Below are 27168 nucleotides of genomic sequence, written 5' to 3'. Positions count from 1 at the left end.
TCCAGAGGTTCTGAGTTCAATTCCTAGCACCCACATGGTGACTCACAACCATCTGCAATGAGATCTGATGCCCTCTTCCGGCATGCAGGCAAACATGCAAACAGAACACTACATACATAATAAATACATCTTAAAAATAAATAAATAAATCTTAAAAATCTTAAAAAAAATAAATTGAAAAAAAAAAAGACAGTCTCTCACAGATATGGCTCAGGCCAATTTGATCAAGGCAATTCTTCAGAAGAGGTTCCCTCTTCCCAGGTAACTCCTTCATTTTCTTAAGGGTCAGAGTCCTGGGAGCAAGCACCTGACCGTCAGAGCCAAAGGCACATGGTCACACTCCCATGAAGCTCAGGAAGAAGGAGAACTGGCCCTGTAACGTCACTAAGTTCTACCTCTACTGAATTAACCAAAGGAAATGTGGACTCTCTACAATCAAAACAGTCAACGGAGTAGATGAGTCATCAAGGGAGAGTCAGTGAAGGGACTCGGGGAAGAGAGCACTGCAAAGAAGAAAAGAGAGCAAACAGTGCTCTGGAGAATCTGGAACACATTTTAAGTAGCAAGAGAGATGAAGAACGGCCAGCAAAGACCCAGGAAAAAGCTATGCTTGAGATGCTATGGAGAGTTTACAAGGCCAATGGTGACCTTTTAGAGAGCCATCTGAAAGGAGGTTTGGGAGCAGGAGCCAGATTGTAAGCGGAAAAGGAATTAACCATGACTGAAGCAGGGTCACAGGAACTTCTGAGCCAAGGGCTGCACATCAAACCCTTGTTGTCTTACTGGAGCCTACAAATACATTAACCTGGGGGAAAGCACACAGGGCTCTGTGCAGCACTCTCTCCATCTTAACAACAGCCTCAGGATAAAAGTCCTATTCCAACGTAGAAATAGAGGAAAGTATACCCAGTACCCAGTACTAGAGAAAATGCTCACTCCTTTCCAGGAAAGCGTGTTGTTTGTAGATACCAGGAGATTTGAAGACATATGTATTCTCTGACCCAGAAATTCCTCTATTTTTGTATTGTTTTGTTGTTATTTTGTTTTGTTTTATGGAGATAGGTTTTCTCTGTGTAGTTCTGACTATTGTGGAACTCCCTCTGTAAACCAGGCTGGCCTCAAATTCACAAAGATCTGCCTGCCTCTGCCTTCCAAGTGCTGGGACTTAAGGCATGAGCTACCACATCCCAGCCCAGAAATACCTCTTTAAAGGAACTTAGTCAAACCATCATAAGCACACATACGGACTGACTATGGGGGTTTGAAAGAAAACTGCCCCTAAAGGGAATGGCATGAGGGGAGGTGTGGCCTTGTTGGAGTAGGTGTGGTCTTGTTGGAGGAAGTATGGGTCTTCTTTTCTCAAGCTTCACTCAGTGTGACAGTCTATCCACTTCCTGCTGCCTCTGGTCAAGATGTAGTCAGCATCACGTCTGCCTGCATGCTGCCACGGTCCCAGTCATGATGATAATGCACTGAACCTCTGAAACTGTAAGCCACCATCTTAATTAAATGTTTTCTTTGCAGTGGTCATGGTGTCTCTTCACAGCAATAAAACCCTAAGACACTGACAGAATTGTACATTGTGATAGGAAAACTCAAAACAAGCTAACCCCAACAAAAGGTTGTGGCATGAAGTGGCATGCAAACAATACCAAATAATGTTGAAGACTGAGCTGCAGTCAATGAAGGGGAAATGGATTTATTAAATGGGCAAAACAAATAAAATACTACCCACACCACTACTCCATCCGGTGTGCACGTGTAATTTTTTGGATTTTCTCCTGTATTTTCCAAGGCTTTTACAAAAGACAAATACTGCTTTTGTAAGGTTTTGGTTGATTTGGTTGGTGGTTTTATAGTTGTTTGGTTGCTTTCGGGATGTGTGTGTGTGTGTGTGTGTGTGTGTGTGTGTGTGTGTGTGTGTGAGAGAGAGAGAGAGAGAGAGAGAGACAGAGAGAGAGAGACAGAGAGACAGAGACAGAGACAGAGAGACAGAGAGAGAGAGAGACAGAGAGAGAGAGAGAGAAAGAAAGAGAGAGAGAGAGAGACAGAAGAGAGAGATGCTCACTAAGTAGCCCCGGCTGTTCTGAAACTGCCGATGTAGACCAGACTGGCCTTAAACTCACAAAGATCCTCCTGCCTCTGTCTCCTAAATGCTAGGATAAAAGGCATTCCCCACCACCCCTGGCCTTGTAAGATTTTTAAAAGAAGGTCCTACATAATCAATTATTGCTAGAGTCAAACAGGAGTATCTGGAAAGAAGTAGCCAGAATTATCCTGATTTTCTGGCCATCCCTTCTACCACCTAGGCTGCCTTTTCTTATTATATAAAGCTGGAGGGGAATAAACTCCCCCCTCAATAACGCAGAAATGCTTTTTTTCCTGTTTGCTTTCTCAATATTCAGGTAAAACAGGTCCTTTAAACCCAATATAACAGGAACCCTGAAGTAGAAACCTTTCTTGTACTTAAGGAGAAAGCATGAGAACAATTTAAAAGTGCTGAAACAGCAATAGTAAAGATTTTATGAACCTTCAAAGTACTTCTAGATGCGTGGGCATGACAAGCCAGTAAAAACAAACAAAAATCCAACCTCTGCCCCTTTTAGAGTCTAGTCTTTCCCAGCTTGGAACTGTTAACACTCCCAAACCCTCTTTCTTAGAAGTGTAAAATCCCCCAAAGAAGAGGAGGGGGGGCACACTGGCACACACTTGTAACGCCAACACTTGAGAGGTAGAGTCAGGATGATTAGAAGTTCAAGACCAGCCTGGGCTACATGCCAATATGGTGGAGTTTGAGACCAGCCTGGGCTGTCAGAAAGGAAGACATGAGAAAGAAAAGGAGGAAATGTGAGCTGAAGTTAAGGGGCCGTCCCTACCTGTGTTAAAGATTCCACAATGCTGATGGATTAGAATTTCAGTGATTGTGGTGGGGTGGAAACCAGGTCCTGAACAAATCATTGTGAGATATCTTTAACACCCTTAATAGTCTAAGTTCAAATAGTTCAATGTATTTGAACAGCTATCCTTGTACCTATGAGTCAAATCCTTTCAGACAGTACAAACGGGCCATTGGCTTCTATGAACTCAAGGTGAAGAATGTCATCAGATAGTACCAGAGGCCTATCCCAGGCTTTGCTATAATCTGCATGCTTGACATTCCCCCAGCATATTTGAAAGGGGACTTGATTTATAACTTTCTTTCGTTTTGTTACTATTAAGTTCATGAAATACCAGTTGGAACGTGGCATTTGGGCAACCTGGATCTGTGTCCCCCAGGCCGTGGTCATTCATATTTGGCTACAGAATAAGTTTATTTCCTTGTGTTTGTGAGGCAGGAGGGAGGGAGGAGACTTTAAGAGGTACTGTCTGACCCAGGTACTCAGATAGTAGGATGTCGAATTTCCAAAGGAAACGTGGAGCACTTAAAGAGACGGGAAAAAAAAAATGCTACCTTTGGTGCCTTCTGTTACCGGTTTAAAGCAGAACTTACAGAAATTAGCAGCCAAGATCTACTTCTGCCCAGTGGGTCCTATCCAAGGCTCTCCTGGAGGCCGCCGCGAGGTGGCACAAGAGGGTGCGCCTGAGCTCTTTGCTACAAGTCTGCCGGCTCCAGAACCCCGGGGCGAGCAAACCGAAGGAGCCCGCCTGCGAGGGCGCGAGCGAGAAGGAGTGCGGCCCACCACGTGGGCAGGGCTGAGACGTACGTGCCATCAACACTGGCTGAGGGAACTCGCAGTCTCGAAACGCCCCTCACCAGGAGAGCTCAAAGGTGAGACACTTGCCTCCCCACCAAAAACCCCACTACTGCGCACGCGCGGCGGGGTGAGCTACGGTGGCCCTGCTGGGGACGAATTGCTAACGCGCTACTGTCCCTCCAGCTCCAACCAAGTAGAATGAACCGCCGGGACCAACTTAGGACTGTGGTCACGAAAAGATATTTTGGGAGGAGAGCAAATATGTAGACTGGGGAGACAGAACAGTAAGGATGTGGGCCATCAGGAACAGGGAGAAACTGCAATCTCAGAGACAGCCTGAACTTCCAGAGCCAGAGGCGGTCCTTTCGGCTCGAGCTCCGCCCAGGGGCGCGGCCACGCGCTGCCCGGGGAGGAGTGGGGCGGGTCCTGCGGGACCGCTGGAGCCGCACCCAGGCAGTGCAACAGCAGCTCCAGTTTGCACCAGGCGTGTGAAGGTGAGCCAGGTAAGTGCTGGCACCTGCGAGCTGCAGGAGCTTTAGCTGTGCTGGGGCACCTGAACGCCTACACGCGCACCGCCTGTATCTCAGCCTCTTGGAATGGAATAGGGTCTCTCTCCAACCTCTCTTTCTTATTGATCAGTTTGGGCTCTACATTTCTACACCCTCCTCCCACCCTGCATCCTCTCCCTGACGGAGTGGCTTTGGAGCTTCTAGGTGAGACTCCTACCTCGCTATCTATAACTCAGGGAGATTCTCAAGGTCAGCTCATCCTCGATTCCTTATTTTCCTCTCCTCCTTTACTCCAGCTGTGTAAAGATCTGGGGCTCCCTCTTTCGGCCTTCCGGAGCCCACCTGACCTTACCCACTGCAGCTGTAGTACTGAGACCGGAGACCCGAGCTCTGCAGTGGAAACTAGCCATGCGGATCTAGCGCAGGTTTCATAAGTGTCGTGCAAGCGCCGCACCTGATGTGGATGTGTTGTTGCTAAGATCCTTCCGGAGGGTCTCAGAGGGAATTGTATTTGTTTTCCTCTCGCCGCGTAGAAATATTTGCATTGAAACCTGAATGTAGGTCATTTTCCTACGTCTATCCTAACCGAAAGAGACTTCTCGGGAAGGGTTGTAGAGGGGGGAAAATCGTCATTCATCTCTTCCTTGCGTGTCTGCAACTTTCCCTTCTAATCTTGTGCCCCTACGGGGAGACCCAGAACCACAGGGTGGGGCAACTGCAGGGTGGTGGCAGGGAGTAGAAACTCTGTGAGTCACTCTAGGTAGTGGCTTCTGCTAATTCTTTGCTTGGGAGGCACCAATAAACAAGTAGCCTAGAGTACACTTGAGTGTGGAAAAGGAAGTAGGGGAAAAGCAGAGACAGATGGTGGGATGGGTAGGAAAGGAACGCTGCGGGTTGGGACTTGAATCCCTTCAGCAGGGAAAGGAGGAGTCCCAGAGAGAAATCAGCTCGCTACAGACTATGCTACTGGCTTAGGTGTGGCTTTGCGGAGTCTGCTGCAGATTTTAGGGTAGGAGCTGGAGCGAGGGCTTCCCTGGGGGAATATCTGTAGGGCACCTGCACCCTGCAGTTTCCGGGAAGCACCCAAGGTTATTGGTCAGGGTTACAGGCGTGTTTTATTTCTGTGTGTCAGTACCGAGAGTATATTGTCTGAGTCAGGGGATCCAGAATGTTTATTCTCACAGGAGCTAAATTTATCCAAGGAGTTAAATAAAACTTACATCTGAAATCCAAACATGTGCCTTCACCCTGGGAAGTACATTCTGCTAAGCTTCTCTTCCTGACACAACGTTACAGAAATAGAAAACTTTGTCAAGTGATTCTTTTTTTTTTTCTTTAACCAGTGTTACTATATATAAAATGACAGTGATACTGTGGCCAGCCATAGAAACTGCACTCCTAGGGCTTCCTTAGACTGAGGGACAAAATCATGTGGGATACCGAGGCCTGCAGCTGGAATCCTAGCATCAGAGAGACTGAGGCAGGAGAATGGTAATTCAAGGCCAGCCTGGGCCATTGAGACCTTGTTAAAGGATAAGGGCAGTCTTCCCTTGGCTTAGATTCCCTCCTGTTGACATAGAGTTCTGGAGGAAACAGTCTGAAAGTGAACTCCCTCATAGGAGGACAGCACAGAGGAAAAAAACTCAAGAAAAATGTGTTTATCCAAAGACATACTGAAAACGCCTGGAGTGAGCGGATGTCAGATGAACCTGTCAAACGTAGTTTAACACCTACTGATTTAGCTGATTTTAAACCTGTCGTCCCCTGCGTTTATATTTAAATATTCTGAATCTGTATTCAGAGCACTATTGCTGGCCGCAGTTGACTAAGTACCACTTAAATTATAAAGCAACATCTCTTTAGAATATGCTGTTGTTATTTCTGCAACTGAAGTGTCTGTGTGTTTTCAAACTCATTTACACACATGCGCATAAGTACATGTGCATATACATACATATGAAGACCTGAGGTCAACCTTTGGTGTCTTCCTTAATCACTCTCCACCTAATTTTTGAGACAGGGTCTCTCACCAAATCTCACTAATTCAGCTAGGCTGGCTGGCCAGAAAGTGCCAGGGATTCTCCTGCCTCTGCTCCCTGAGCAGTGATTGCCCCCTCCAGGCTTTTTACATGGGTGCAAGGATCTGAATGCAGTTGCTCACACTTGAGCTGACTGAGCCATCTCTTCAGCCCTTACAACTGACTGCATTGATCTTGCTTGTGAGTGTACTGTCCTCTGGAATAAGAAGGACTTAGCTGTTATCGTCAGATACCACTGTGGGAGATTAGTTCTCCCACAGGATCCACTTGTCTGTCTGTGGAGAGAAGTGCAGCAACGAGAGCAAGAAAAGCACATTGTTTTCCAGATGCATTTAGAATTTCACAGGTCCCCTTGTTACCCCTTCTTCTTTCTAGACTTTGTCTGCTCATCAACTGGAATGTAGCTTTCAATACTCTGATGCCATTGCCCACCTTTTTGTTTTGAAGCAGAGTCTTCTTCACAGGCCCAGGCCTCGGATTCTCAATCTACCTGCCTTGGTGCCCCACATGCTGAGATGATAAGCATGCCCCATGACACCTGGGTTTTTCTCTTTTTAAGTAAATGATACTTTATACTTCTCCAGCTTAAGAATGCAAATGGAGGCTGAGGCTATGGCTCAGCAGTTAAGAGCACTTGCTGCTCTTCCAGGGGACCTGAATTCTGTCCCAGTACCCACGGCAGAGGCTTACAACCACCTGTAACTCTAGCTCCAGGAGATCTGACACCCGTCTTCTGGCCTTTGCAGACACACATGCATGTGGCATGCACTCATGCGTTTCTAGCCTTTTCAGACATAGACACAAACACAAACACACACACACACACATTAAATAATAAAAATAAAGAATGGTGGTATTTGGGGGGGGGGGAGTTTCAAGACAGGGTTTCTCTGTGTTGATTTGGTGACTGTCCTGGATCTCCCTCTGTAGACCAGGCTGGCTTTGAACTCACAGAGATCCTCCTGGCTCTGCCTCCCGAGTGCTGGGATTAAAGGTGTGTGCCACCACTGCCTGGCCAGTTTTTTTTTTTTTTAAAGATAGAAAAAAATGCACACGGGGGCTGGAGAGATGGCTCAGTGGTTAAGAGCACTGGCTGTTCTTCTAGAGGACCTGGGTTCAATTCCCAGCACCCACAGGGCAGCTCACACTTGTCTGTAACTCCAGTTCCAGGGGATCCGGCACCCTCTCACAGAATATATACAGGCAAAACACCAGTGCACATTAAATAAATAAATTTAAAAAAAGAAAAGAAAAGGAAAGGAAAAAATGCAAATGATTATGCCAAAGCTCCCTTTAAGTTCCAAGAGACAAGTTCCAAGAGACATGGGAGTGTGAAGCCAGATAAAATCCAGCAGCCTAGGTGATTCCTTCATTTAAGGACTGGTATCTTCCTAGGGTGTTAGCATCTGCTAAGAATTATGATCACTCTAAGATGTCTTTATTTCTTGTAATGGAAAAATCCAAGTAGTGTCAGTGTGACTCATTCAAGACTTTTTCCTCTTCTGGAAGTTACAGCTTTGTTACCCTGTGACTTTACGCTCCTGAGTAATGTCCGTTAATGGATAGGTCTGTGGGCCTCATGATGTAGTGATGAAGTGCCAGCTTTTGTACTGCCCTGCCAAGCTATGTGCCTGGAGACTGGAAGAAGTATTCTTCACTTGACTCCTTTTTTCATACTTCTGTACACTAAAATGAAAATGTTCTTTTCTGGATCTTTCCCAAGATTCCCCCCCCCCTTCTTTCCAATTAGAAACACCACAGTCTGTAATCAAGCATGGGCTTGGAGCTAATTATTAGCTCTAGCTTCTCGTTAATATATTTTACACTCAGGAGAAGGCCGAGTGTTGTCAAACTTGCTCTTCAGCTTGGTTCAGAGACAGCATGGCCAAGGCTGAAAGTGTAGGATCTGGAGGCACACTGCCTGGGTGTGTGTGAATCCAGGGGGTCACTGTATGATTTGAAGGACATTATTTAATCTCTCCGATGCTTAATTCCCTCACCTGCGAAGTAGAGGTAGTGTAATCCATTGTAGACATGCAGTGAGACTTGATTCATCCTAAGTAAGTATTCTAAGTAATAGACGTCTCCTCCTACTCTTCCTCCAGTCTTTATAACTACCCTTCTGTCACACTGGCCCCCTTTCTCTACCATGTAAGTGTTGACGGGGCTGTAAGCCTCTACACTTGCTGTTTCCATACCTGTGTTCTCTCTCACATGTCATTGTGATGACCTCCGTGGCTTCCACCCCAGTCTTCCCCCATCCTCTGTGTGCGTACTCTGCTCTCACACCCTGACTGTGCTTTCTGGAGGTTCGGAACTTCCTTCTCCGTCTTGATATCCCCCGCAGCCCTGCACCTGGAGTGCTGTATGGCATTTCTAACAAAATGGAGAAGAGAAGGAATCACTCTGAGGGAGAGTGGTAGGCATGGAACTGGAGGCCAGCATTCCTCTGGATAAAATGCTTTGTCCTAAACTGAATTTATCAAATCAACTTCACCTGATAATTTTTTTTTTTTTGGCGTCTCTTTTTTTTTTTTTTTTTTTTGCTTGTATTCCATAGTATCTCTCCTTTCTCATCTAAGGTTGTTGCCTTCAAACCATTAGAAGCATAATGTGAGATGTGTCTGGAATTCTGTGTCCTGGGAGGCTCAGCTCAGGCTATCTAGCATGATCCAAGGATTCCAAGTCAGGTGTCAGGATACCCTGGTCCATGGAACTTTAAGCATGGAGCATCTTTGCCATCATACATGCAGAGAAACCTGGCGTCGTGCATGCAGGGAGACCTGGAATGTTGTCTAACAAATCTAATGTTCTAGAATTTGCGGGGAACAGAATTGCCATTTCTTCCCAAAGAGGATTCATTGTCATCCAAGCATTTGTGTTTAGTGTCTCATCATTTTCTGATTTGGCCCTAACGGGCACAACAGTGCAAGCTTGTCCCACATCACCAAGAGCCATTCATTTGGCTTCCAGCCTCCCTGACCCTTCCTTCCCCCACCTCCTACCAGCCCAGTAACATATTTAACCATTGTTTTCGGTCCAGACAATTCACCGCAGTGTTGGAATTAAAACATCATCTGAAGCTTAAAGCTCTGGGCTGTTTGGCTGTAGAGCTGAATGTGTTTGGATGAAAGGGGCAAGTCTTCCATCTTCCCAACGTGACTAACTTTCCAGATCTGCTGCCACTACATTGATAAGGAATTGAAGACTAGGAGGTCCTGGAAAAGACCCACTATGTCCTGCCTGCTGCAGCTGGCCTCACTTGAATCAGCAAGCGAGCGCTCAGTATACTAGGCTACTTTTGCCCGGCTACCTTTCTGTTTATAGCCCTTGAAGAAGTAACTACTGAACCTTCATGGCCACTGGGGGGTAGTATGTAGGTTCAGCACCTGGCTTCTTATTCCTTGGCTTAAACACCTTTAAGTTAGTGGTACTGGGGTATGGTACCCTACACCTGTAGTCCCAGCACTCAGGAGGCAGAGGCAGGAGGATTTGAGCAGCGCTTATTTGAAGGTTTGACAAACAAGTTTGATGTGTTTGTTGTGGAAGTGGACTAAAACAGCCATTATGAAATGTAGGATGAACACAGGGAAATCTCTTCTGTCTCTTCATCCTGGAGATGGAATTCCTCAGTGTTGCTTCCTCTCACTTCTACATTTCTCCCCCAAGCTTCTCATGGGCTTGGGAGAATCTGCGAGAGGTGCTCGCCCCTAGAATTCTGCTGACAGGCTCTCCCGGGAACATCACTATTCTAGTACTCCAGTTTTGATCAACCTGTTCTCTGATTCCTGCATCTGCCCCTGCTGGCCTTAACTCCCATCGGGATCATTGAAGGCCTGTTCATTAGTGGAAACATCCAGAGGTAGAAGCGAAGCTGGATAGGAGAAGCTTTAGGGAGTGAAGTGAGTCCTCGGTCCCACCTGGAAGTTTGCTGAACCACCTGGTGTGTGGAGCTTTAAGAGACATACATTTTGTATGATGGAGCCAACTGTTTAAATGATCTTCCCTGGGCCACTCTCATTAAACTGTTGGGTTTTGCCATATAAAATAATTGGACTGGTAGCACAACCAAGGAAGGGTTGCTCTGAGACTTTGCAGGAATGATGGCTGCAAGTTGAGCTAAGAATACACTGCCATGGTTGACTTCCTGGTTGTGTTACTACAAAACAGCAGCTAAAAAAATTGCAAGAGGACAGTATCACCAACTGGAGTAAAAGTTGCCATTGTCCAATCTAGGTTTTATTTACTTACAGTCAAAGAGAGGGCAGATACCTATGTCTCCAAAGAATCTGTCATTTAGGAAAACCTAAGGTACTGTGTAACTTGGTGACTCAAGAGTGATAAATTATTTGGGGCAAGTGCCTACATCCACAAATCCTGTCCTTTGCTCTGCTTATGCAATGTTGATTGTGCCCTGGGGAATTTCATTGAGCAGCCAAGAGGACTTGGGTACACAGTGGAAGAGAACGTTGCACCAGACGTGTTTAATTGAGTGTAGGCTTGCCCAGAACCCTTCCTGGAACCGAAGGAACTGTGCCCCAGTGAGATAAGGCCAGAAGTGGCAGAAGCAGGAATTAGAGACAGGGTTGATCAAAATTGGAGGCCTAGAGTAGTGAGTGATGTTCCTAGGAGACTCTCTCAGCAGAATTCCTAAAAGAGAGTACCTGAGCCAAAGAGCCCATGAACCCCCATCTGGCTGCCTCACATCCTGAAATGGAGTGTATTCTGGAAATGAGACAACAATACCACATTGTAAGGCTATATTTCATGGCTCTTAAATTGAGGGTCTGGATGGTGACTGTGGCATACTTACTACAGTCCCCTAGTGTCTGCTAACTAGCTGTACTGCACAGCTGGGAGTGCTGTTCTCCCCCATCCCTATAGACATCAAGGGCTCATTACCAGAGCACCCTCACTCTCCTGGAAACCCCCCGTGGCCTGGGGTGCTTTAAAAAAAAAAAGAAGAAGATACTTTATTGAAATTTTTTTAAAGATTTATGTATTTATTATGTATACAATGTTCTGCCTGCAGGCCAGAAGAGGGCACCAGATCTCATTATAGATGGTTGTAAACCACCATGTGGTTGCTGGGAATTGAACTCAGGACCTCTGGAAGAGCAGTCAGTGCTTTTAACCTCTGAGCCATCTCTCCAGCCCCTGAAATTTTAAAGTTATTGATAGACATGTTGCTGTGTTTTGAACATAGCACAATAATTAGATTTATAACATATTCTCAATAGGGGCATTGATAGAAACCTCCTATAACATCGTATGTAATGGTGAAGAACTGAATGCCTACTCTCTATATGGGAAAAGGACAAAAACATCCACTTTTGCCTCTTCTGTTTAACATTGTATTGGTTCTAGCAAGGGCCATTCATCAAGAAGAAAATAACAGCAGCAATAAAAAGCCATCCTCATCGGGAAGGAAGCAGTAGCTCTCTCTTTCTTGATAGCAGATCCAAGCTCTGGTGTAAAATATCCTAAAGACCCAGGAGGCTGGGACTTTGTACATGCTCAGTACCAAGCATATGTAGGGTTGGATCCCCAGTGCTGTGAAAACGTAAGGTGAAACCAGAGGAGCCTCTGTTTAGCGCCAGCCTCCCCCAGGTTGCTGTGCCTTTCCCTTTGTTCCTGGAACAGAAACGGGGTGCGGCTGTACCGCCCAGGACATAAGCTCTGCCCAGGATTGCTCCCTGTTACTGCTTCTCACTTTAAAGGCGCAAGCTCTGTGACTTAGTAGCGAATAGCGTAGACACTGGTATCAGTCTACCAGACCCCAGACTTGCATTCACCAGTGATGGGGGCTTAGGCAAATTATGAATTTCCTCTTTGCTTCAGTTTCCTCCTGTGTACAGTGAGAGTGGCAGTGACTGCCACTGCCACCTGGGGTTATTGTGAGGATGAAGAGGGTTACTTTGTGTAAAGTCTCTACCTGGCATGCACTTGGGCCCGTAGTTAGATATTCAACATGTTATTGGTGAAATATTTCCCATTTTGCTATTTCTGCCAGAAAGAATGAAAAATTCCATGAGAAGTTTATTCGAGATCCTACTAAGTCCATAAACATGTCTTTCACCTAGTTTATGGCATTGCTCACTTAGAATTTGAGGTACAGCAATTGGTGGTGTGAGCCGTAACAGTCTCCCGAAGGCCATCTTGTAGCACAGTGAAGCTTGTAAAACCTTACATGCCAGCTCCTTTGACATCTGGGGATTGTGACTGTGCAGAGAGATCCAGGAAGGCAGAGGCTGTCACAGGTCAGGCTCACTAGGTAAAGTCTCAGGGGAGGAAAAAAAAAAAGAAAGAAAGAAAGAAAAAGAACCCTCTTGCCTACTTAGTGTTGAGCCAAATGTTAAACATGAAAAGATGCACCAGTCCTGTGGTATGTGTGAACTCCGGTGTAACGATGAAAAGTTTAGCCTCAGCTCACCCTGCAGCCCCTTCATGTTCTAGAGATGCTGGGGGGGGGGGGGGGGGAAGAAGGTCCCAGGAGCGTCCAGGAGGAAGCTTTATATGGATCACCAAGACTGGGGTGTGCTCTGGAGTGTGGCTCAGATACAATCATCACATCCTACAACTTCCCTTTTCCCTAAAACAGTGTTTTAGAATTTTATTTATTTTCATGTGTATGGGTATTTTGCCTGCATTATGTCTGTACACCATGTAGGTGCTTGGTGCCTGTGGAAGCCAGAAGAAGGCATTGAATCCCCTGGAAGTGGAAGTACAGACCATTGTAAACGTGGCATGTAAACTGCCATGTGGGTGCTGGGAATTGAACCCAGGTACTTTAGAATAGCAGCCAAGTGGTCTTAATCACCGAGCTGTCTCTCCATCCCCCTAAACAACAGTTTTTAAAATGTGATCTCTGGCCAGTGATCAGCACACTTGGGAACTTTTGAAAGTTGTATTCACAGGCCCCACTGGAGCCCTATTGAGTCAGAAACTCTGGGAGGGGGCCATGTCTTAACATACCCTCCAGGTTAAGACTGAGACCCTCAGCAGCACTCTGCCGAGTTTCTGTATTTGTGAAAGTGACTATTAAAAAACACAAACAGGAGGCTTATATCTCGTATTCTCTGTGTTCAGGTACGTGTTATGGTAGCCATTTAGTCTGTGGGAAACACAGGTACAAGCATTCATTGCAGAGCTTCTGTGTCCAGACCATGAAGACCAGGTCCAGGACAAAGTTCTCAAATGCAAAAACCTTATCTTGGTGGGTCCATATAAGAACTGCAGGTACGTGATCAGCGAGATATGTACAGTCCACATGACTGCTCACACCAGGGGGGCTTGTATATCAGTTATCGGCTCCACTGGCCTGAGCCTGTAAGCTATCTGCTGGCTCTGGATTCGTAACAACCCAGGGTGTGGCTGGGGCTGCCTGGGTGTGGAGTCTGAACCGCCTTTCCCTTCTGGGTGCACCCTGACTCAGAGGCTACCCTCTGAGGACTGAGAAAGAACATCCATCCCTTTCCCCTAGAATCTCAGAAAATAAGAATTTAGCTGATGATAAAACGATTTCGAACCTTGACTGACTGAATTAAGCTGATCCTATCCTGAAGGCCTAACCATGTTTACTCTTTGGATCGAAGTTTTTAGGAACTATGGTGCAGACCTCTGTATTCTAGATTCTTCTCTATGTAACTCGTAATCTAGTTTCTTTCCTGGTTTCAGTAGATGCTTTGGAGGGAAGAAAAGCAGAAGGAAATAGTTCAGGTGAACACTTTATTAGCAGGTTCTGTATAAGATGATGAATGATGGCTCTTTGTATGGGGGCGGGGGCTTTCCTGGGAGTCACCTGAAGTCGCTGCTCTCGCCATTTGCTCAGCAAGCACCTGCATCCACCATGAGCAGTCCTTGCCATGATGAATGCCAAACCACCTGGTCCCTCCCACAGACCTCAGGGGCTCTGTTCTCGTTGTCTTCTCTGAGTGCAGGCTGGGCATACAGAGTAGGACTCCTCACTGGCTGGGGGAGCGTGTGGAGGTGTCAGCAGGGCTCTCCCACCATCCTGGAAGGCAGCGGTCCGGCTTTGTTCCTGCATCTGTGCACCAGTCTCCAAAGCTCCTGCAGAAGAGCCCCTGCGAGGGCTCCCCACCATAGATCACATGGTCTCTGCAAACCACGCCCTCTAGTACCAGACACCCCCTCCCCCACCTTCGGGTTAATTCTTCTCTGCGTTTTTCGGTGGGCCATTTCACTAGCATCTCTCTGCTCTTTCTTTCTTTTTAATATGGTTTTTAGGTTGTTGGGGTTTTTTGTTTTGTTTGTTTGTTTGGTTTTTGGTTTTTTTCAAGACAGGGTTTTACTGTGTAGCTTTGGAACCTATCCTGGAACTCGTATAGACTAAGCTGGTCTTGAACTCAGAGATCTGCCTGCCTCTGCCTCCCAAGTGCTGGGATTAAAGGTGTGCACCACTACTGCCCGGCATACAAACACACACACACACACACACACACACACACACACACACACACGTGTGTGTGTGTGTGTGTGTGTGTGATTTAAACATCTCCAACAGGTTTATTTTTAAAGGAATGGCGGAAGGGAGAAAAAAACGGGGTACAGAAGTATGGACTCGAAGATAAATACAAATGTAAGCTGTTTTACTAATTATTTTATAACCACAAACTGGTAACACCATGTACAAAACACAACAGATTCAAATGAGGTGTTCCCTTAGCAAGGCTGAAGAGTCAGTCTCTGGTATTTGGAATGTAGGATGCAATCCTTGTTTTGGGGTGGATCACTGGGTGTTTGGCACACTCCATGCTTTTAACCGGATGTGAACAGAAGAATGGCCACCTGGCCCAGGCAGAAGTCGATGAAGTGTTTGGTTTCATGTGTCACATAATTACCGAAGTTCCGCCCCACAATGCAGTGCCAGGTGGGGTTGTACTTCTTATCAAACTCCATATGGGCCGCAATATCCTTCTCTATGTTATACTTCTCCAGCGCCTGAGTAGCGCACTCCACTGAGTCCTGTTGTATCTCCTCCGACATGTCAGCATTTTTGATCACCGCCTTCTGGTCACACATGGTTGCTGTGGAGCAGAGGCCAGCCGGCTGCTGTGAGCTCCTGGGGACCTAAGGTGCTGGCGCCACTCAGACAGCAGAGGAGAGCCGGTTGCTACCGAAGCCAGGGCGCATCTCCCGGCATATGTTTTTAATTGAAATAGAATTACATCATTTCCTGCCCTGTCTTCCCCCTAACCCCTCCTAGCTACTCTCCCTCAAACTCCTCCTGTGTCCTCCCTCAAGTTGATAGCGTCTTTGCCTTTATTTTATTTATTTATTTATTTATTTATTTATTTATTTATTTTTGGTTTTTTTCGAGACAGGGTTTCTCTGTGTAGCTTTGGAGCCTGTCCTGGATCTCACTTTGTAGACCAGGCTGGACTCAAACTCACAAAGATTCACCTGGCTCTGCCTCCCAAGTGCTGGGATTAAAGGTGTGTGCTACCACCACCCAGCTGTCTTTGCCTTTATTTTATATATATAGATGAATGTATACGTATACACAAATATATATAAATAGAATCTGCCGAGTCCATTTTTATTGTGTGTATATGGTTTCAGAGCTGACCACTTTGCATTCAACAGCCAGTAAGAGGGCTCACCCCAGGGAGAGGCTAATTCTTCATCTCCCAGCAGTCATTAGTGGCCTGCAGTTCTTTGCCTAGAGGTGGGACCCTGTGAAATTTTCTCCCTTCCATGAAAACATATCCAATGATATTGCCATTGCAGCCATTTCTAGGAGAGACTGTTTCATAGCAGACTCTTATAACCTTTCCACCCGCTTTCTCCATGATGTTCCCAGAGCCGTAGATGCAGGAGCTGCACTATAAAGATCAGTTGGGGCTGGACTCTCCACAATCTCTGCATCGTGTCAGGCTGCGGTTTTCTGTGGTGGTCTCCATTTTCTGTAAAGAGAAGCTTCTTGCATGAGGGGCGGTGGCTACACTTATCTGTGGGTGTGAGAATAAGATTTAGTATATAGTAAAGGATTATGTTGGTCTAGCAATGTGGCAGTAGTGGATTATTTGCCAAGGTGATCTCTCTAGCCCTGGGTAGTTGGCTAGCTTTCCAGTACCAGGCATGATTTCCTCCTGTTGAATGGACCTGAAGTCCAATTAGATAGCTGTTGATTGCCACCAAGCTGGGAGTAACACTGACTGCACCTTTATGCATATCTTGCCATGCTGATTATTGTGGTTCATAGGTAGGGTAGGACTGTTTAATTGCTTCCTGCCCTTGGCCACTTAAATAGTATTTTCTGGAACCATGAAAGCTAGAGTGCAGGAAAGAGGCTTTGAGGTCAGACACAGCCTTGAGTCATCCAAGTCCTGTGTCTTAAGTGTCACCAGCACCTCTTGACCCTGGCTCTTGCTTGGTTCATAGCCAGGTTCATACTTGTTATCATCACCTTCACCAAGTGAGGAGAGTGACTCTCACCAGGTGTGAACACCCAGCAGATTGCGTTTCTGCTGTAAAAGAGGGGCCTGGCAGTCATAGTGTACAGAACAGTTGTGTTGGGAACAGTCCTGACCGGCAGTAGACAGCCACCCCAAAGGCACTTCTCTGTCTGGCCCCCTGGCTGCTCTTAGACATTAGGAAAACAGCAGTGAGCGGCTAAGCCCATTCTGTTTCGCCTCATTTTCACGAATTCTAAAACCTGACCTGGCCCTAGCTCTGCCCTTGTACGCTTGAGCCGCTGGACTTGCAAACCGAGCGAGAATGGATATGCTTCACTTCATTGTCCTTACAAAGGCAGCTCTGACAGCCTTCGAGGCAACTTCATTTGCAGTGTCTGTTTGGACCCAGTGGCTTGACTGCAAGGATGGCAAGTAGACTCGATCGCTTTTTATCTTCAGGGAGGTGTTCCGAATTCACGCTGCCTTTTTGCTATGTAATTACTGCCATAGCTTCTAGCTTGTGTTGACTTTATAAACTTGAGAAGGAAGGAGAAAAAACTTGGAGACCATCCAGGCCCCTTGTTCTCTGAAGCTGGGAAAGTGGGGCTGCTGACCCAGAGTCACCTCATGCTGAGTCATGGAGGCAGTCTGGCCCCAATGAAGGGCAAGTGGGCAGGGCAGGGTAAAGATCATAAGAGGGGAAAGCTGGTGAGAATTGCTGTGTGCTGTGAGGGGGGAGGAGATTGGTCTGGGGGGCTCAGAACTCAAATGTTATCTTTATAAGCTAGGAGAACCTTATTTTGAAATTTATTTATTTTTATGTGCATGGGTGTTTTGCCTGCATGTATGTCTGTGAGCCACATGAATGCAGTGCCCTTGGATGCTAGATAGACATGACCATTGGATCCCCAGGGACTGGAGTTAGAGATGGTTGTCGGCCACCACGTCAGTGTGGGAATCAAACCAGGAATAGCATCCAATGCTTTTAACTGCTGGGTTCTCTCTGGTCCTGAGAAGCTTACATTTTTAAAGACCCAAACAACTTGCTCACCCCCCAGATTTCATGTTGAATAAGATATTGTGCCTCTACTGTTCATTCAGCTCTCAATTTGCAAGCAGGACTGAAAACGGCCATTGGAGCGAGATGAATCTGAGTAATACTTCCTGCTTTAGACTCTGAGTGCCCCACATAAGCTCTGGGTGTCCCTCTGATGGTAGGGGTCCTGGAATCATGTCCCTTTGTTTTTAAGGACGACTGGAAACATTCTGCAGCAGGGTACTACCCTGAGCTGGCTGCTGGGGAAATGAAAGTAAAACACTCATCAGAGACAAACTATATTTATTTGGGTGGGTGTGAAGCTGTATGGGGTGGATGTGTTTGCATATGCATGCATGTGGAAGCCATAAGACAACGTGGGTTGTTGTTCCTTAGGAGGAAGTCATCTTGATTTTTGAGACAGGGTCTCTCACTGATACCTGGGGCTCTCACCAATCAGGCTATGGCTGTCCAACAGTCTGTCCAACAGTTGCTGCCACCCTGGTCACTCCCTGTCTTCAGAGCAGTAGGATCACAAGACCATGCCATCTTGCCTGACTTTTTACCTGGGTGCTAGGAATTGAACTCAGGTCCCCATGGTTGCTCAGTAAGCATCTTACAAATTAAACCCTCTCCCCAGCCCTTAAAGGTATAGCACAGATTGGCTTCGAACTTATGATCTTCCTGCCTCATCTTTTTAAGCATTTTCCTACTGTTGTATGCTTTCACAACCAGCAAGAGATGGGCACTTTTTTTTTCCTCTTTCAAGACAGGTTTCTCTGTGTAACAGTCCTGGCTGTCTGGGAACTTGCTTTGTAGACTAGGCTAGCCTTGAACTCACAGGGATCCACGTGTCTTTGCCTCCCGAGTGCTGGGATTATAGGCGTGCTCCACCACAACTCAGTGAGATGGGCATTTTTAAACAGAAACAGTCACACAGGAGCTCCTGGCTTGGGCAGCCTTGCATGTGGCAGTGAGCCACCTTAGCATATTCTGAGGTGTTGAAGTTACCCTTTCTGCTGGCATGCTCTACACCCTTCCATCTAGTAGTGTTCAAAGCTCACAGAGGTTAGTGGGCAGCCCTGTGGGCTCTGAGATGCTCAGGGCTTCTTCCATCTGCTAAGTTTTGTTCTTTCTGATGCCCAGGCTAAGTTTGTCCTCTGAGACAAGAGTTTTAATGCTGAACACTACAAGATGAGCCGGGATTTGCTTTTTTTTTTTTTTAAATAAATTTATTATGTACACAGAAGAGGGCACTACATTATTACAGATGGTTGTGAGCTACCATGTGGGTGCTGGGAATTGAACTCGGGACCTCTGGAAGAGCAGTCGGTGCTCTTAACCTCTGAGCCATCTCTCCAGCCCCGGGATTTGCTTTTTCTCAAAGCAATTTATAATGACAGCTCCTGTGTGGTCAGAAAAATTCCAAACATTGTATCTTGAAACCACATAGCTACTACCCCATCTATGGTTAACATTTGTTCCGCTTGTATTGCCAACTTTTCATGGATTTCAAAATAAGTTTCAGACATCGGGACTCCTGTGGGGCTTGTGTTGAAGTGATGATTTGATGGGCAGCCTGGGTTCTCAGGATCCTGCCCGGCTATGTGTCTTGTCTACACCATCCGCTCAGGAGCCATGCTTTGATGTCAGAACACCAAGCAGGGTTTCTCCATTCTGGCTTCTCAAACTGTGCCAGCATGTGGCCAGGATCAAGGTGTAAGGGCCAGGATCACAAGGTCCTGACCTCACAGTAGCCCTCCCCGGAAGCCATCGTGGTAGATGCCAGATGCCACTTTGTTAAAGGGTGTCTTGTTAAATACTTTCAAATGCAAATTTTAGTGGCGTACTACAATGACTACTGCGATGATACAGGTAAAATTTGTAAATGGATGTTGAATCCAAGAGAATATATAGCTAGTTATAGTGGCACACACCTGTAATCTCAATGTGTGGGAGGCCGAGGCAGGATGACGGCTGTGAGCTTGAGACCACTCTGGGTTGGTTATAGCTTGAGTACCAGACCAACTTGGGCTACACGGTCTCAAAAACTGAAATTAAGGGGCCCGTGAGATGGCTCAGGGGGTCAAGGTGCCAGCTGCCAAAGCCGGTGACTGAAGTTTGTGCCCAAGGGCCCACATGGAGGTAGGAGAGAACAGACTGCTGCATGTGCACACGGGTGTGTGTCTACACACACAAATACGTAAATAAGAATGGAACAAACTCTGTTTTTAGAACCGAAAGGAAAAGATAGAGGAGGAGAAAAGGTGAGGGAAGGGAGTAGGGAGGAAGGAAGGACCTGAATGATTTTATACTTTTCTGAGATTACACTGCATACTGGAGTAATTTTCAATTCTGTCATCTAGTACACAGTGGTATTTCTGATGACCTCTTAAAAACATCTTTTTTTTTATGTTGGGCAGGGCATGTGTGTATCATATGTATGTGTGATATATATACATATGTGTGTGTGGTGTGTGCATTTGTGATGTATGTGTGATATATATGCATATGTATGTGTGGTGTGTGCATTTGTGATGTATGTGTGATATATATGCATATGTATGTATGGTGTGTGCATTTGTGATGTATTGTGATATATACATATGTATGTGTGGTGTGTGCATTTGTGATGTATGTGTGATATATATGCATATGTATGTATGGTGTGTGCATTTGTGATATATGTGTGGTATATATGCATATGTATGGTGTGTGCATTTGTGATGTATTGTGATATATACATATGTATGTGTGGTGTGTGCATTTGTGATGTATGTGTGATATATATGCATATGTATGTATGGTGTGTGCATTTGTGATGTATGTGTGATATATATGCATATGTATGTATGGTGTGTGCATTTGTGATGTATGTGTGATATATATGCATATGTATGTATGGTGTGTGCATTTGTGATGTATGTGTGATATATACATATGTATGTGTGGTGTGTGCATTTGTGATGTATGTGCGATATATATACACGCATGTGCACTTGTTTGTGCAGGTGCTCTCGCTTGCACGTGCTCGTATAGAGGCCAGTGGTTGGCGTTGGGTATTTTTCCTCTCTTGCTCTCTACTTTCTTTTTACGGCATGTTCTGTCACTAAACCTGAAGCTCACCTTTTTTATTAAACTGGCTAGCCAGTGAGCTCCAAGGATCTCCTTGTCTTCATCCCCCACACACATCCCAGCACGGGGTTACAGGATGCCAAGGATCCAGACTCAGGTCCCCCCCCATGTTTGTGCAGCAAGCAGTTTACCTGCTGGGCTGTCTTCCCAGCCCTGAGATGTCGTTTTGATCCGTAGGCATCTGCTGGTAAGGAGGCACCGTGCTCTCTGAGGCCTTGCACCACACGATGCCTGCTGTGTTGGGTTAGTTTCACACTGTGCCGTACTTTCTTCCACAGAGCCAAGATGGCTGTCCTCTCTAAGGAATATGGATACGTGCTCCTCACTGGCGCTGCCAGCTTTGTGATGGTGCTCCACCTGGCCATCAACGTGGGCAAAGCCCGCAAGAAGTACAAGGTGGAGGTGAGTGGGGTCACAGGTGGGTGCTTGTGTGGGCTTTCTGAGACCACAGGCTTATCCAAAGGTGAGTTTTCAGTCATGGAGGGAGAGCAGAGGTATTGGTGGCAGGTAGTAGCAGTTTCTGGACAGTGCCCATTAGAATTCTGTTCCTGGGAGACAGGAAACACTAGGACTACTAGAATGTAGTTTACACCTTGTGGACTTTTGCTCCTTTGTAGAAAGACCGAGCCTACTGTGGTTAAAAGTCCATTTTGACCTCGAGCTATGTGCTAGGGACAGTGCTCTTCTCTAAAAAGGATGAAGTAGCAGCACTGTTTCCTGGTTTGCTAGGTCACAAGGGGATGTCTTAAGTTGATTTTCCTGTTTCCTAAGTAGAGAAGAGATGATAGGCTTAACCTGGGTTTAGCTGGGAGCTGTAGAAAGGAAGTCTGTTAAATGCTTCCTTTAGTTCTGGCTGAATTAGAAGGGGAACTTCTAAAGCTATCCCTGGTGAGCAATTAGATATCCGTTTGCATTTAGCATCTTGTAATTACACTCCCTTGGTGGAGCGTCTCTTCAAGTATTCATATCCGGCTACTTCTCTTTCTTCTAATGGACGCTTGCAATAGCAGTCTCACACACTTCAATTACCTGTTCCCTGTTAAGGGGAGTCTTAAAGGGGCGTGGTGCGCAATGACTCCTGGGAGCCAGCCATTTCTCTGGGGTGTCTCCGTAGTGCATCTGCAGCCCACCACTGCTTTATGACATCAGTGGGACACACTGACGACGACGCGTCTTTTGCAGCCCCAACCTAGTCACAGGTTCTCACTACCTTTGGTGGCTAGAAACACCAAAACTGCTTCTGGGGACTGAAGACCTTGTCACTACAAAGACTGAAGCAGAAGTCCGTCAGGAGTGCAGTCGGAGGTTCCTGGGAATGTCTCTGTTTCCGTGCTAAGTGTTAAGTCTTAACACTGACGCTCTCCTTGGCCTTTGCTTTAACAGTACCCGATCATGTACAGCACAGATCCTGAGAACGGGCATATCTTCAACTGCATTCAGCGAGCCCACCAGAACACGTGAGTGTCATGCTGCCAGGCAGCACAGATGTCCATCACGTCAGCCCCGAGTCTCTGAGTTTGCTAAGTGATAACATGGCAATCATGGGTACCTCATTCAACGTATGATTAAGACATTAGTGTGGTGTGTAACTGAAAGTTTTCCTGATCTTGCCCGGCTACCACAGCCGCTCAGACCCAAGTAAACACATAGAGGCTTATATTAATTATAACTGCGTGGCCATGGCATAACCTTTTTGCTAGCTAGCTCTTATATCTTAAATTAGCCCATAACTATTAATCTATGTATTGCCACATGTTCTGTGGCTTTACCTGTGTCCCATTACATGTTGCTCCCTGGGCAGCTGGCTGGCATCTCTCCCCTACCTTCTTCCTGTCTCTCTCTTTGAATTTCCCGCCTGTCTCTAAGCTGGCTTGCCATAGGCCAAATGGCTTTATTTATCAACCCATCAGACCAACACAAATTTGCAGCGTGCAGAAAGACATTCCCCCATCAGTGGTGGGGGCACAAGCTCAGAAAATTAAAGCACTTTTTGCCAAACCTGATAATCTAAATTTGATCACCAGGACCCACGTGGTGGAAGAAGAGAACCAAGTCTAACTTATACATGTGAGCCATGGCATTGGGAGACCCTGTCTTAAAAAGCAATCAATCAATCAAACAAACAAAACCCAAAACCCAACCAAACACACACACACACACACACACACACACACACACACACACACACACACACACACACAAAATTAAAAAAAAAAAACTTTTAAAATTACTATGTGAACAGATTGAATACTGAGAAAAACTAAGCATTTTTACAATGGAAAAACTTCAGAGCTGGTCAGTGGTGGCACACGCCTTTAATACCAACACTTGGGAGGCAGAGGCAGGCGGATCTCTGAGTTCAAGGTGAGCCTGGACTACAGAGTGAGTTCCAGGACAGCCAGGGCTACACAGAGAAAATAAATAAATAAAACTAAGCAAAGAGTGATGAAGGCCTGCTGTTGCTCAGCTCCTTTCTCTACACAGTTCAAGTCCCAAACTTGGTGGATGGTGCTGTCCACAGTGTGCAGTTCTTTCTACCTCAATTAACACAAGATAATCTTCCATGGGCATGCTCATCTCCCAGCAGCATTAACAGCAGCCATCACAATGTCTTTAAGGTGACACTCTGCAGTTTTTGCAGGTCCCATCTAGCTGATTACATTCATTACTTTTCATTGTGAGCATATATAGACCTGACAAAGAACTGAGTGGAAGAAGACTTTATCTTGGCTCATAATTTAAAATAACAACAAAAAAACAAAAAAACCCATAGTCTATGACGGAAGAGATAGCAGCAGGACTCTCATTGGTGATGGCAGAGACTTACAACTAATCACAAAGGCACACGGGAAATGGTCCTCTGCTGGGCTATAACCCTCAAAGCCCACCCTCAGCGGCCTACACCTGCCCATCAGGCCCCTATCCAAAAATATCCCTCAACCTCCAAAAACAGTGCCACCAAGTGGAGACCAGGCATTCAAACACATGAGCTTGTAGGACGGTTCAGATTGTGCTTCCATGAGGAGACCTACTCCAATCCAGGGCCTTCCTCGTGAGTTGGTAGAATGTGGAGTTCTTCTACTCATTCCTATCCACAGCAAAAGCAGGTGGGCCCTGGCACCCAGTCTTCTCCCCTACCCCCCAGTCAGTGTGTTCCTGCTCTCTGAGTTCCCAAACTACTAGCAGGAACGTGGAGTCCCTTAGTTCTGTATAGACATCATGAGGGCACTCTTTTAAAAGTTACTTTCTGTCCATTCCAGGTTGGAAGTGTATCCGCCCTTTCTATTTTTCCTAACCGTGGGAGGTGTTTACCACCCGGTAAGTTTCTCCTGGGGCTGTTCATCCGTTTAGATGTGGTTCCCTGAGCTACTGTCTGAATGCGGGGCAGAGGAAATGAACACTGAATGAGGAATGTTGATGTCAGGGCACCATGTATTTATTTAATGATTTATTACAAAGTGTTTTAAAGTAGGCAGCATGTCACCTCATTTTTGTAGACCGAGGGGAAAGCCTTTTAGACACTGTTTAACTTCCATGGGGTCAGATAAGCCACAGAAGAATGGAACTTTGAACCCAGATCTGTCCCATTCTAAAAGGTCCACAGGGAGTGTTTGTACTTTCCTCGTTCACCCTTGTATGCAAAAACATCTGCCCACACCCACGGTTACAGCAGTGAATCAGACAGGCAGATACCTGCATTCATAGACCCTCCCTTTTACTGGGGTCATAAAGAGCATCGGAAGTAAATTATTGGGTGTCAGAAGGTGCTGAGGTGCCCAGTAGCAAACAAAGGGAGGCGGAAAAGGAGTGTGGGGCTCGGAGATTTTGAATGGTGTGGTCAGGCTCAGGGCTGTTGCTGAGAAGGGGACAGTTAAGCAAAACTCACAAAAGGTGAGGAAGCAGGAGCTTCGGCTGTCCTGTCCGGAGCACCCGGCCCTGAGAAGGCCATGGAGTAGGGACAGCGACCACAGACGCTCACTCATACCTGAGGTTACGGCAGTGAACGGGACCGGCGAGCATCTGTACACCTGCAGACAGCACCAAACCAGTTTTCCAAAATGGCTAGTGCTCAGCACTGTAGTAAAGCCTGGCCTGGGGGAGACCAGGCTTACTCAGAGAGTAACCGGGGCTTTTGTCTCTAGTACCTCATCCTCCCGCCAATACTGCTTACCCAGAATCAAACAAACGAACAAAATCCTGCCATAGCAGCCAGCACCACCGACAGCAGCACTACTAAATTGGAAAAGGACTTGAGGAGGATCATCTACTCAGCCTACCCCAACCTTTTTCCTCTTTCTGGCCAGATGGGTCACTCAGGATGAAACAGTTTCTTTTCGATTTTTCATCCTACATAGGTTTTACTCTCTCCTGTCAAGGATGTCGGGAGTAGGGGGGACTTTCTCCTCTCAGAATATATGTATTTGGGGTTCACTATACATTCTCCTCACCTTCCCTCATCGAGCCCCACCCCTGTTGTGTGTCCGGCCCCTTCCAGCAGGTGTTGTCACTGAAGACAGCGCAGCCCAGCCGCTGTTGAGTCAGACGGCAGGGTTTCCTCTTCCGACTCACCCTGGAACCTTTAGGTCTGCCTGCCCTTGACCTGAGCTCCAGCCCCAGTTCCCTCAGTTGCCCAGAGCAGAAAACAGTCCACCCATTGGGAAAGCTAGTTCTCACCTCCAAGTTGAGCATGCAGTTTAGACAACCACCGGTCTTGACTTTTCCTGACCAAAGCAAATAATTCCATTCTTTCCTCAGTGGGAAATACATTACCAAAGGTGTGAGAGGACTGTTGGCCAACACAAGTGTAGCCAGCTCTAGGCATTCATCATTAATCAAGGTCTGTTTCCTCAATGTAAACACAGAATTGTTCTTTTATCTTAGCGCATAGCTTCTGGCCTGGGCCTAGCCTGGATTGTTGGGCGAATTCTTTACGCATATGGCTACTATACAGGAGGTAAGTACATGTTGACATCTGCCAAGGAAACACCTTTTACATTTATCTTTTGAAACATGTTTTATGTATCCAGGTGCGTGTACCCACAGAGGGCAGAGATCATGTTAGATCCCCTGGAGCTGGAGTTATAGGTGGTTGTGAGCCTCCTGACATGGGTGCTGATGGCTGAATGCTGGTCCTCGGCAAGAGCAGCAAGCGTTCCTAACCACTGCCGTCTTTCCTGCCCCCAAACAAATGTGAAGTTACTGTATTTTAACTCTCAGCAGGGCTTTAAAAGGGGGTGGAGGGGTAAGGCTGGAGGACTGACTGCTCGTCTGCAGGACCCAAGTTCGATTCCCAGCACCCACGTGACGGCTCACAACAGTCTGGAACACCAGTTCCGGGGGATCCATGCCAGTGGTGCACAGACACACCTGCAGACAAAATACCCACGCATATCAAATATGATAAAATGTTAAATGAGGAAGTGGCTTAATAATTAAGATGAAAGGTCCATTCTCTTTCTTCTTACTGCCCTTAGAACAGTAACAAACCTTTGAGCATTTTCTATATGCCAGTTGCTTGTCTATGAGCTTTATGTATGCTATGCAAAACTTGTAGCCATTCTGTCACACACCTTTAATCCCAGCACTCAGGAGGCAGAGCCAGGCGGATCTCTGTGAGTTCGAAGCCAGCCTGGTCTACAGAGCGAGATCCAGGACAGGCACCAAAACTACACAGAGAAACCCTGTCTCAAAAACCCCCCCCCAAAAAAAAGAAAGAAAGAAAGAAATGTTGGGCTGGGCTGCTAACCATAACCCCCAGGAATCAAACCTAGATGGTATAATGGTAAAACCTGACCACCACTGGGTAAGTGGATAGCAAAGAGAAAGAAAAAGCTTCATTCTGGAAGAAAGACTCAGAATGGTCCTAAGACAACGCTGCTTTACTCACAGAGTTCTCCAAGGTCTCGGCAATGCTATTGTAGAATTATTTTGCACATTTTGCACGTAGCTTCTAGCATACTGACGGCCCTAGGCTGAAGCTGGACAGCCTCCCAAGAGCAGGTGGTTGAACATGTGGCCTCAGATGCTAGAACAGAATGGCTTGTGCACGTTCTGGTAACTTCTGCTCTCTTGTTTTCCAGACCCTAGCAAGCGGTATCGAGGAGGCGTGTCGTCTCTAGCCCTCTTTGCCTTGATGGGCACAACTGTGTGCTCTGCTTTCCAGCATCTCGGATGGGTTAGACCTGGCTTGGGCAGTGGGTCCAAGTCCTGCCACTGAGGAATGGTAGACCTTTCAACTCTCGTTCACTTGGAACGACTTGCCTTTATTTCCAGTTCCGCTGTTGTTGTTTTTTTAAATATAATAAAAACTTCTCTGGCATCAGCCTCATACCTAAA

The 27168-nt window shown here is 46.4% G+C and overlaps 2 protein-coding genes across 3 annotated transcripts; one reads left to right on the top strand and one right to left on the bottom strand.

The window, feature by feature from the left end:
* The first annotated feature begins 3651 nt into the window (after nt 1-3651).
* Mgst3 (microsomal glutathione S-transferase 3) lies at nt 3652-27168 on the top strand. Of its 2 annotated transcripts, none has more exons than XM_052737504.1 (6): nt 3652-3769; nt 21111-21234; nt 22216-22289; nt 24093-24150; nt 25714-25786; nt 26913-27168. In XM_052737504.1, the coding sequence occupies exons 2-6, from the start codon at nt 21118-21120 to the stop codon at nt 27047-27049; spliced, it is 459 nt and encodes a 152-aa protein (XP_052593464.1). In that variant the 5' UTR covers nt 3652-3769; nt 21111-21117; the 3' UTR covers nt 27050-27168. The 2 variants fall into 2 exon arrangements, with proteins under 2 accessions (XP_052593464.1, XP_052593462.1); XM_052737502.1 differs by lacking the exon at nt 3652-3769 and adding an exon at nt 4066-4198.
* LOC128109937 (dynein light chain 1, cytoplasmic-like) lies at nt 12740-21104 on the bottom strand. The gene has a single exon (XM_052737505.1). The coding sequence runs from the start codon at nt 15283-15285 to the stop codon at nt 15022-15024; it is 264 nt and encodes an 87-aa protein (XP_052593465.1). The 5' UTR covers nt 15286-21104; the 3' UTR covers nt 12740-15021.

This window comes from Peromyscus californicus, unplaced genomic scaffold (assembly GCF_007827085.1).
Source record: "Peromyscus californicus insignis strain IS unplaced genomic scaffold, ASM782708v3 Scaffold_14__1_contigs__length_90479793_seg_2, whole genome shotgun sequence".
Taxonomy (NCBI): Eukaryota; Metazoa; Chordata; class Mammalia; order Rodentia; family Cricetidae; genus Peromyscus; species Peromyscus californicus.
The sequence above is the reverse complement of the archived record's forward strand: the minus strand, read 5'-3'. Positions and strand labels throughout refer to the sequence as shown.

Excerpts from the sequence above, each read along its gene's own strand:
- Mgst3 (XM_052737504.1), top strand. The coding sequence starts at position 21,118 with ATGGCTGTCCTCTCTAAGGAATATGGATACGTGCTCCTCACTGGCGCT. Across the intron at positions 22,290-24,092 it reads CAGCGAGCCCACCAGAACAC|GTTGGAAGTGTATCCGCCCT; the intron begins GTGAGTGTCATG and ends TGTCCATTCCAG. Across the intron at positions 24,151-25,713 it reads TGGGAGGTGTTTACCACCCG|CGCATAGCTTCTGGCCTGGG; the intron begins GTAAGTTTCTCC and ends CTTTTATCTTAG.
- LOC128109937 (XM_052737505.1), bottom strand. The coding sequence starts at position 15,285 with ATGTGTGACCAGAAGGCGGTGATCAAAAATGCTGACATGTCGGAGGAG.